The 11,302-nt window shown below is 50.4% G+C and overlaps 1 protein-coding gene across 1 annotated transcript; it reads right to left on the reverse strand.

The window, feature by feature from the left end:
• Nucleotides 1-5,344: 5,344 nt before the first annotated feature.
• Nucleotides 5,345-10,837, reverse strand: LOC311216214 (olfactory receptor 14C36-like; the record flags this gene model as incomplete). Its single annotated transcript, XM_084297762.1, has 3 exons — nucleotides 5,345-5,470; nucleotides 5,803-5,919; nucleotides 9,923-10,837. The coding sequence occupies 3 exons, from the start codon at nucleotides 10,835-10,837 to the stop codon at nucleotides 5,345-5,347; spliced, it is 1,158 nt and encodes a 385-aa protein (XP_084153888.1).
• Between the last annotated feature and the right edge of the window lie 465 nt (nucleotides 10,838-11,302).

Below are 11,302 nucleotides of genomic sequence, written 5' to 3' on the forward strand. Positions count from 1 at the left end.
CCTTGACTGTCGGCTCCATTCCCCTGCCCCATGGGATTACTGTGCTATGGTAGCACGTGTTTCCATTGGGCCATCTACCAGACACAGTAATGAATAATATGAGCAGGACTAGAAGTGTCCTGCTTCCAGACAGGGGGAGGCAGGGAGGAAAGGGAGACTCGGGTTTACTGCACTGGGTATATTTAATGGCCTGGCACATCACACCCACAAATGTATCAGGCTCTACTGGACACCGGTGCACAGAGTACCCTAATGCCATCAAGCTAGAAAGAGGTAGAACCCACCTGTATTTCTGGAGTGACAGGGGGATCCCAAAAGTTAACTGTACTGGAGGCTGAAGTGAGTCTAACTGGGAAGGAATGGCAAAAGCACCCCATTGGGACTGGCCCAGAGGCTATGTGCATCCTTGGCATAGACTGCTTCAGGAGAGGGAACTTCCAAGTTCCAAGAGGACACCACCGGTGGGGCTTTGGCAGAGGTGCCTTGGAGACAAAGGACATGAAACAGTTGTCTACCTTGCTTGGCCTCCCACAGAACCCTTCTGTTGTGGGTTTGCTGAGGGTTGAAGAACAGCAGGTGCCAATGGCTACCATGGTGGCGCACCTGAGGCAGCGTCACGCTAACCGAGACTCCCTGATTGCCATCCATGAGCTGGGTCATCGACTGGAGAGCCAAGGTGTAGATGTAGAGCTTGGGAGCGTGCTTTAGTGATGGACTTGTCAGCACTAAGGTAAAGTTGCCTGACCTGGGTGACACGTCCCAGGGTAGTGTCAGGCACAATGCAATTCTTTTTGCCTTCTGCATCTATAGCACAGGAAGTAGGACTTTGCCCTACTCTATTGACTGGGCAGGTCTTTTCACTTTATTCTATTTAGGTTTCTTTGTCTGGAAGGGGACAATTTCCCCAATGAGGCCAAGCTCATGGGTACAGCTACAGCCAATAAAGATGTATTTTCTTTATTTTTCACCCTCAGTTTTCCACAGTCGATCCAAGAGAGTCCATGGATGTTCAGGTGTCTACTGAGATTCAGGCTGAATTTCTCAGGATCCAATGGTCATTTGAATCTTATTTTATTTTATTTTATTTTATTTTATTTTATTTTATTTTATTTTATTTTATTTTATATTTTTATTTTCTTTTATTATTTTCTGAACACACCCCTGACTTCTCTTAGAAAGGGTTTCATGTGCTGGGCTGGGCTGCACTGACAGGGACAAAGACCACTGCTGGCAGTGGAGCTGTCAGACCAGCACACTCTGCTCTTCCTCCCAATGAAGGTCTCCAAAGAAGTCACCTTGGATGAATAGCAATACGAGAATGATGTTCAAAACTGAAATGCAGCAAAATTCAGCCTTTGAAACACGAAAATTTTTTTATTGGTTGCTCTTTGAAATCTTCCTTAATTACATCTTGCAGCTCTGCAATTAGCTGCAAAAGGAATGAAGGCTTGAAGAAAACTATCAAAGAGATGTTAGGTGTTTCTGCATTTTAATGAGTTCCATGGTGCATTTTGGTGCTGAGTCTGTGAAGTTCAGGTACTGAGAGGACAATGATGCAACTGTTTGAGCAAGTAAAGTCAGAAGGAAAAGCTGAAGTGACTTGGAGTATTAATGGGCCCCACTGAGGGCTGTTACTAACAAAGCCTCCCCAGGGCCTTGTTAGGGCACATAATTGGAGTCCATGATTGCAGACAGGCAAAGCACTGTGCTGAGAAAGGTCTTGGTTGGTTTTGGTGATGCAGAAGAGCCAAGGTCTGGTCTCAGCCTCTGGAAGGGGAGATTCTGCACTGCCACATCTGGCTTAAGGGTCTTGCTGGGGTCTGTGGGATGTGGTGGGCAGTGTGATGCCATGAGAAGAACAGTGGTGTGACACCTCTGAGTTGCTGCACAGTGTTGCAAGGAATCAATGAGGCCCCACTGCAACGAGTATAACATCTGTCCTCATAAGCTCTAGCCAAGGTGACAAAACCTTCAGGGCTGTTGGGACCTTCCATTCTTGCCAGCACGCTCTGCCTTCTCCTCCGCAGCTCTTCCTACGTTGTCCCACAATTTGTCCTATTTCCTTGAAGTCTGCAGACAAACATCTCTGTTCACCAATTTGCTCTCATCCCTTGCTTTCTCCCATGTCTTGTCAACCCTCACCAGCTGTTCCTTGAAACACAAAGCCATGGTCTGATCAGAGGGTGACCTGTGGCACTACAGCACGACCCTTTGAGGGATATTTCTTCCTCCTCATGGCCATTGCCAACATTCCTGGGCACACATTGTGGCAAGTTTTTCTCTCCTGCTCTTTCCTACTACCACAGAAAGCTCCATCAGGTTGGAAACCACTCCTGAAGTAGGCATCCCAACCCAGCAGGCTCCTTGCGGCCTCTCAGCCAACCACACACAAGTCACCTCAGCAGCACCTTCCAAGCCAGGGGCCTGCTGCTGGCCTTGCAGCTTCTTGGCTAGACACAGCCAAGCCTTGTGCCTGCTGCTGCCCAGTCATGGACTTAAGTAGAAGGGACAGGACAACCCATCTGGGGGCCTTCTTTCTTCCTGGGTCCTGCTGGGTGTGTAGGCAGAGGGGATCCCCCAGCCAGCATGCCAAGCAGGTGCCTTCTGCTGGCCTAGCAGGGATATTGCCAGATTTCAGCCCAAAAGTGCAGGTCCCAGGGAGAAGGCAAGGCTGACCTGCCACCTCCAGACACAAGTGACCTCACAGTCCCTTTGCGTGACACGTTCCTGCTGCTGCCCTATCAAGTGCAGAGACAGAAGTGACCTCACAGTCCCTGCCACAGTCACATTGCTCCTGCTGGGCCATGAGATCCTGAGGTAAAGCTAAGTTTTCTCTAGCCCCCTCGGTACCTATTTTTCACTTACTATGTTAGAGATTAAGCAAAGTTTTAGTAGGAGTGTTTGTTGTTCTGCTTGTGCTGTCAGGTCTGTGGTTGAGGTACGGACAAGCTCTGTGGTTTACGGGTGTTTTACATCTGCCAGGGAGTCTAGGGTTAAATAGAGCATTTTAATGTTAGTTTTAAGGGAAGGGATTACGGTTATCAAGAGAGAAAATTGATTCCTTTTAGAGTGTTGTAGTAGCATTTAGGTTTAGGGATTAAAATTACTGGTTCAAATAATTAAGGGCCATATGTGGCTTTTTTAATTCATTGTTACTGCAGTATTGGCATTGCAGGAATGTTTTTACCTCTATGAAATCATTAATTTCTGCTGGCCATGCTCGTCTTCCCACACCAAAATCTCATATGTCTCTTGTCCAGGCTGCTTCTGACCTCCCCATATCTTATTGGGATCAGCTTTCTGATGACATCCGTGATCACATAGTATCTGTCTCACCTGTGTTGGCTACTCCATTCCTGAGAAGGAAGTCGTATTGTACTCAGGAGAGTAAAGGACACAAAGGTCTTTGTGCCCTTTGCCATGATCTGGCAAGATCATGGAAATGATCCTCCTGGAATCAATGTCAAGGCACATGCAAGACAAAGCGGTGACCTCAGACAACCAGCATGGCTTCACCAAAGTCCAAATTGTGCCTGACCAATGTGCTGGCTTTCTACAATGGAGTGACCACATCAGACAACAAGAGAAGACAGACCTACATCATCTACTTGTAATTCTGTAAGACCATTGACACTGTCCCACATGACATCCTGATCTCCAAATTAGAGATATGCATTTGTTGGGTGCACCATTCAGTGGATAAGGAGTTGGCCTGAATGTCACACCCAGAGAGTGGTGCTCAATGGCTCTATGTCCAAGTGGAGGCTGGTGACAAGTGTTGTACCTCAGGAGTCTGTCCTGGGACTGGTGCTGTTTAATATCTTTATCTATGACAGACAATGAGATCAACAGTGAGACAGTACATTCTGTGCTTGTAGCCCAGAAGGCCAACTGCATCCTGGGCTCCATAAGCAGAGGAGTGGCCAGCAGGTGGAGGGAGGTGACTTCTACTCCTTGTACTCTGCCTTTGTGAGGCCCCACTTGGAGTCCTGCATCCAGGACTGGGGCCCCCAGCACTAGAAGGGTGTGGGTCTGTTAGAACAAATCCAGAGGAGGGCCACAAAGATGATCAAGGGGCGGGAGCACGTCTCCTATGAAAAAAGACTGAGAGAGCTGGGGCTGTTCAGCCTGGAGGAAAGAAGGCTCCGGGGTGACCTCTTTGTGGCCTTTCAGTACTTAAAGGGAGCTTATAAAAAGATGGAGAGTGACTCTTTGCTCAATTAGATAATGATAGGACAAGGGTGAATGGTTTTAAGCTAAAAGGGGGGAGATTTAGATTAGAGGTTAGGAGGAAACTCTTCACTCAGAGGGAGGTGAGGCACTGAAACAGGTTGCTGAGAGACCTTAGGGATGCCCCATCCCTGGAGCTGATCAAGAGCAGTGTAGATGATGCCCTGGGCAACCTGATCTCATGGGGGGCATCCCTGCTTATGGCCAGGGGGTTGGAACTAGGTGACCTTTAAGGTCCCTTCCAACAGGAGCCATTCTCTGATTCTATGGTCTCACGAGCTATACCTCAAGCATGACTCCCATGCCATCAGGCTTCCTGTGGTCTATCACCTGACCAGAACAGAAGGTGCCTCACCATCATCTTCAATTCCAAGTGCATGCTTCTGCCCTTTACAATCCCTATCTGTGCCACATTCCTCCTGCTGGTCCATCAGCTCCAGAGACAGAAGTGACCTCCCAGCCTCCTTCACAGCCATTGCCTCCTGCAGGCCCACCAGATCCAGAGGCACATCTGACCTCATCCCAGCATTCCCAGCCAGCTCCTCCTTGTGGCCTCTGATCTGATCACATACCTGTCACCTCACATGCTTCTTCCAATGCCATGGGACTGCTGCAGGACCTCACAGTCCCTGCCCTGCCCCAAGGGGACAAGCAGCTGAAGTTAGGGGTAGGAGTGGGGTTGAAGCTGAGATGTGCTGTGTGCATGGTGGAGGGCTTTGGGGGTTAGATGGTCAGGTTAATGTTTAGGACCTCCAGGGTCAAGGGAATGGCAAAGCATCGAGGGAGGGATTGGTGTTGTGCTTAAGGATCCTGCTCAAGGTCTAGGATAAGGGCAAGCTTTGAGGACTTCGGTTTAGGTCTGGTTTGGGGGTTAAGGCTAAGGTTGGCATTTTATTCCTTGATTAGGCTTTATCATCCTTCTGCTTGCCTTCCTATTAGCAGATGAGTTTGACATCTGTCATTTCCAAGTTCTGAGGAATGTCTTTGGTCCATCTGTCCTTTCCAAGGTCTTTGAGATAGGTCTTATGATGACATGTGCAGATCCACTTGAACCTCTCTCACCCTTCCTGTACCACCTCTAGGCAACCTGAGGACTGACTGGGAGGATGGTGGTTTAGGAAAGGGCTTCATTAAGATCTCTGATGAGGGCTGTTATGGGCTTCTCACACACCGTGATGGCAGTATCATAGAAAACAGTGACACTCATGAGGACAGAAGAGTAGGTGGATAAGGCCTTGGCCTGCCAATACAGGACACACACACATGAGAACTGAATGAGAGGGAAGATTGGATTCAAAATGTAGATTATGAAATCAAAGACCATGAGTATCACCGTGGCACTGCAGGACAGCTCCAGCAATAGGGCAAAACCACAGACGGTGTCTATGACACTGTGGCCACAGAACTGTAGCTGGGAGGAGGAGAAGGAATTAGTGTACATGAGAGAACTTCCCCTGGTTCAGGTACAGCTGCCTTCTGGAGTCAGGCCTTCCAATTCTTGAGCCTTGCAGAGAACAGGGATGGCATACAGCCCAGGGCTGACCATAGGACATGGCCCCCAGCAGGAAGCACTGTGGTCATGCAGAAGGTGCAGCTGAGAGTGCTGCCACCTCTGTGAGCAACGGGGGTGCTGTCCCTAGCCAGGAAGCTGGCCAGCATCTGGCGCAGGTTGCTGGAGCTGTACAAGGCCTGCAAGGAGGAGAAATCTCCCCCAGGAAGAAGACCGCGGGCATCTGCAGGTGTTTGGTGTCAGGCACCAGCACAGCGATGAGGGTGTTCCACATCCCAGTCACCGTGCTGGTCAAGTAAGAGAGGAAGAAGAGATTTGTGTATGGGTAGAGGATCTCCCAGATAGGAAATTGATGAGCTGGTTCATCCACTGGAGAACCAAGGTGTAAATGTAGTGCTTGGTAGCGTGGTTTAGTGATGGACTTGTCAGCACTAAGGTAAAGTTGCCTGACCTGGGTGACACGTCCCAGAGTAGTGTCAGGCACAGCTGCTGTGCAGTCAGGGACTCAAGCAGAAGGGACAGGACAACCCATGTTGGGGCCTTCTTTCTGCCTGGGTCCTCCTGGGTGTGTAGGCAGAGGGGATCCCCCAGTCAGCATGCCAAGCAGGTGCCTTCTGCTGGCCTAGCAGGGCCACTGCCAGCTGTCAGCCCAAAAGTGCAGATACCAGGGAGGATCAAGGGTGACCTGCCACCTCCAGACACAAGTGACCTCACAGTCCCTTTCCTGACACGTTCCTGCAGCTGCCCTATCAAGTGCAGAGACAGAAGTGACCTCACAGTCCCTGCCACTGTAACATTCCTCGTGCTGGGGCAGGAGATCCCGAGGCAGAGTTGAGCTGTTCAGCGCACTCCCATCCATCTCCTCCTTGTGGCCCACAACCTGGTCAGATCCATGGCCCCTCACATTCATCTTTGTATGCCACATGACTGCAGAGCAATCTCATGGTTCTTACCCTGCCCCATGGGCCAAGAACCTTAAGTTCTTGGAATAAGGGCCAAGCATCTTATGTGCTTAAGATAAGGGTTAGGAAAAGGGCTTGATGTGAATAAGTGAATGAAAAGGAATCAGGGCTTTGGGCATTAGGCATTCATGTATAGGGTTAGGGACTAGGGCTCAGCTTTCTGTGATAGAGATTCATCAAATGTGTAGTGGAAGGGTTTGGTGTTTGGCTTGTGGTGTCAGGTCTGTGGTTAGGGTATGTACAAGTTCTTTGGTTTTGTTTAAGTCTGCAAGAAGTTTAGGGCTAAGTAGAGCATGTTAATGGTAGTGTTAAGGGCAGGGATCAGGGTGAGCAAGAGACTAAGGGCGATGTAATGAGGCTATGGACTAGTTTTGGCTTCAAGGAATCTTGTGGTCAAATATTAGAGCAGTGGATTCCTGTCAGGGTGTGGAGTAGCATTTAGCTTTATGGATTAACGTTACAGGTTAAAATAGGGCAAGGGCCTCACATGACTGCTTTAAGTCTGCTTTATGGTAGGATCAACATTACCTGAACATTCTTACCTCTGCAAAATCATTAGCTTCTGCTGTCCACGTTCCTTTGCCCTCCCACAAGTCTCACATCTCTGTTGGCCAGGCTTCTCCTGACTTCCCCATATCAGTCATCTTCTTAGGGGAAGTTTGGAGAACCAGCATGGAGAAGGAGAGAAATGTCTGTAGGAGCACCCTGCACAATGCGCCCATCAGTTCTGAGCCTAAAGGCACAGCTGACACCTCTGACATGACAACCCCTATCCAAGACCTCTTCCACTATGGGGCCTACCAGGTACTTAGAAAGAGCCGATCTCAGAAACTACATGCACAGCAAGTGCCTTCTGCTGCCCTACCATGGACACTGGCAGATGTGAGCCTAAAGGCACAGATCCCAGCCAGGAGTCAAGGGTGACCTGTCAGCTACTTCAGAAAGCAGTCACCTCACAGGCCATTTAACAGCCATTTGCTTCCTGCTGGACTTAGTGCTTCTGATACACCACTGAGCTTATAATACCACACCTAGAAAACACCCCCTTTTTGGGCCAGGACCTGTCCAGGTAGAAATGATCTGGTTGTGATCCTGCAAGCCCATGGCACACCTGCTGGGCTCCCAGCCTCTCTGACACTCAGAAGCCAGTTCCGTGCCAGTCCTGGGAGGTGCTAGGGCAGAAGGGACCTTGCAGGCAATGTTCCAGCCCCAAGCCTGTTGGCGGTCTCCCAGCTCCTTGTGCACAGTGAAGATCACGCTCACATCCAGAAGCCTGAAGCTGGCCTAGCAGACACTCAGGGAAGCGCCCTCCAAGCCCCAGCCCCAGCCCGAACCCCAGCTGACGGTGCTGTTCTGCAGAGGAAGGGGTTCTGGTGTCCAGGGCATGGGGGCAGTCTGCAGGGCCGTGCTGGGCAGGCTGGGAGACAGACCCAGCTCAGGGGGTCACTGCCATTGCCCCAGGGCTGCAAGGAATCACTCGCCAGGCTCCTTTGATGGGGCTTTTGTGTGCTGTGGGGCTGCAGAGTTCTCCCCTGCCTGCTCACACCAGATTGAGCACTTCAGCTCTGCTCAGTCCACCTCGGACAGGCTCATGCTCTGCAGGCTACATTCATTTCTGGCCCCTGGGCTCACAAATCCCCATCAATGAGCCTTGCGAGAGATCTGTTGCAGCCCTGGGGCAATGGCAGTGACATTTCCTTGTTTCTCACATCCTTCACCCAAGCCTTTCTCCTGACCCTCCCCACTGCCCAGCACTGCCTCTCAGGTGGCACTCAGTGACCCTTCAGAAGGGCCTCTGGGCTTCCTCAATTGTCCTGGTGTCTATTAGCACTTTCTTGACTCCTTCCAGACCTTCTTCTCCATTGTGGGTATGATGACTCATGGCTGGGACAGAGTTTCTCTCTGCAGATCAGGCCCTGTGGTGCTGTGTTTTTGATAGGTGACCAGAACAGTGTTGGTCACCCGTGGTTGCACAGCATCAAGGCCTTCTGTGCTTCTCACTCTGCCCCAGGAGACAGTTGGCTCTATGTGGGAAAGAGTCTGGGAGGAGAATCTGCAGTGACAGCTGATCCAGCCTGAGCAGTCTGAGCTGCCCATGCACTCCTCAGATTCACCTTGTTTGTTACCTGAAACGACCTTGCACAGTCATTTTATGAGGTTCTAATCACTACCCACTGAGCACCTTGTCCCTGGAGATCCTCTGACATCTCCTGGAAGCTCTCCAGGCTGGCTTCGGCCATCAGCCCCACTGCAGGGGGTGCAGTCTCATGCTGATGAGTCCAACACCAGTTGTCATCTGCTTGGGCAAGTGCCCCCATAAAGGGAGCTCTTAGTGCTGCCCTTGTTTCTGCACAAACCACCCTGGGACTTTCATCCTGAGTCCTGCATTCCATGAAGATCCCCAGAAAACAGAAGAGCAGGGAGCAACCTCTTAGCTCTATTCCCAATAGCACATTTGAAAGAGGTGTCCAGACTTCTGGGTTTGCCCTGAGCAAGACCCTTTTATTACTGTGGTGCTAGCAGGGAGGCAGATGTGACTCGGGGCTGCACAGTGCCTGCTGCTGCCTGCAGCCACAGGGATGCCACTGCAGGGACAACAAGACTGTCACCAAAGTACATGAGATCTGATGGCTTATCCATAAAAAAGAGCACAGGATAAAAATGTGGAGACCTAAAGAGAGCAGCAGGGAAAAGGCCACATCATGCTGCTGGCCATGGGCATGGCTCCAGAGAAGTAGCAGCCCCGACCCAAAGGCTGCAGAGAGGCAGAGCCCAGCGGGCAGTGAGGGGCAGCCCCGAGGGCCACCATGGGCTGCTCCTGCATGTGTCAGCTGGGCTCTTGGCCCTGAGCCCCTCCTGCATGCTGGGGCTGCTCCCCCAGCTCCAGAGAAGATGGGAAGAGAGGGATACTGAGACCATTGAATTTATTCTGTCTTCTTTATTGTCTATACCTACAGAGGAAGCCTAGTTCAATAGGTGGAATGGAAGATGTAGTCAAAGTAAAAAAATTACTAAATAAATTAAAGCAATATCAAAAGTTATGAAAATAATAAATAATAATAAAAAAAATGATATGAAAATCTCTTATGTCAGTTTCTCAAATAGAATGGTAGCGTTTAGAGGATTATTATTATTATTACAATATGATAATAATACTAAGTATAAAAATGGTATGATACAAATCACAGTAATGTTAACAACACTGATGCTTAAGAAGCACATAGAGAAACAATTTCCTCACTGCAACCTGGAGCTCCTGGTTCCTCATGCTGTAAATGAGGGTGTTCACTGCTGGAGGTACCACTGAGTACAAAAGTGACACCACCAAGTCCAGAGATGGGGAAGAGATGGAAGCAGGCTTCAGGTAGGCAAACGTGGAAGTGCTGAGAAAGAGGAAGACCATGGCCAGGTGAGGGAGGCACGTGGAAAAGGCTTTGTGCCGGCCCTGTTCAGAGGGTATCCTCAGCACTGCCCTGAAGATCTCCACATAAGACACCACAATGAAAACAAAAGAACCAAAGGCTAAAGAAAAACTAAACACAAGTGCCCAAACTTCCCTGAGGTAGGCATCTGAGCAGGAGAGCTTGAGGATCTGGGGAATCTCACAGAAGAACTGGTCCACAGCATTTCCATGGCAGAGGGGCAGGGAAAATGTAGTGGCTGTGTGCAGGACAGCATTGAGAAAGCCACTGCCCCAGGCAGCTGCTGCCATCTGGGCACAAGCTCTGCTGCCCAGGAGGCTCCCGTAGTGCAGGGGCTTGCAGATGGCAACGTAGCGGTCATAGGCCATGACAGTGAGAAGGGAAAATTCTGAGCCAAAGAAGAAGACAAAAAAGAGAACTTGAGCAGCACATCCTTGATAGGAGATGTCTCTGGTGTCCCAGAGGGCATTGGCCATGGCTTTGGGCAGAGTGGTGGAGATGCAGCCCAGGTCGAGGAGGGCGAGGCTGAGCAGGAAGAAGTACATGGGGGTGTGGAGGCGGTGGTCGCAGGCTACGGCACTGAGGATGAGGCCGTTGCCCAGGAGGGCAGCCAGGTAGATGCCCAGGAAGAGCGTGAAGTGCAGGAGCTGCAGCTCGCGCGTGTCTGCGAATGCCAGCAGGAGGAACTCACTCACAGAGCTGCTGTTCATCATTCTCTAACCTAGAAAATGGCTGTATGTTGAAGAGGAGAAGGCAGAGCAAAGTTAGAACAGACTACTTAAACTAAAACCTATTACAAGCCTAAGAACACCCCCAGCCCAAGCCCCTCTTTTTGCAGCAGAACCTCAAAGACTCTCAAAGCCTACTGCATTTCCCACTGCCCTCACAGAAACAAGACCCAGCAGGAGACCCTTCCAGGACCTGCAGCTGCATGGCCCTGCAGCCAGACCCTTACCTTGTCAAGGGCTGTGCAGGTTTCTCCTGCAGGCAGCTCTCAGAATCATCCCACTGCCAACTGCCTTCAGCCCCTCTCTCCTTTTCTTCTCTCTATGTCTGTGCCTCTGTGTCTCTTTCCTGCTGCACTGTGCAGAGGAGCTGCTCCTGGCCACAGCTGTCTCTCTGCACCACGGCCCTCTTGCCACGAGCTCTCTCTGTCCCATGATCCCGGCCCAGCTCAG

Source organism: Netta rufina (assembly GCF_964035555.1).
Source record: "Netta rufina genome assembly, chromosome: 18".
NCBI lineage: Eukaryota > Metazoa > Chordata > Aves > Anseriformes > Anatidae > Netta > Netta rufina.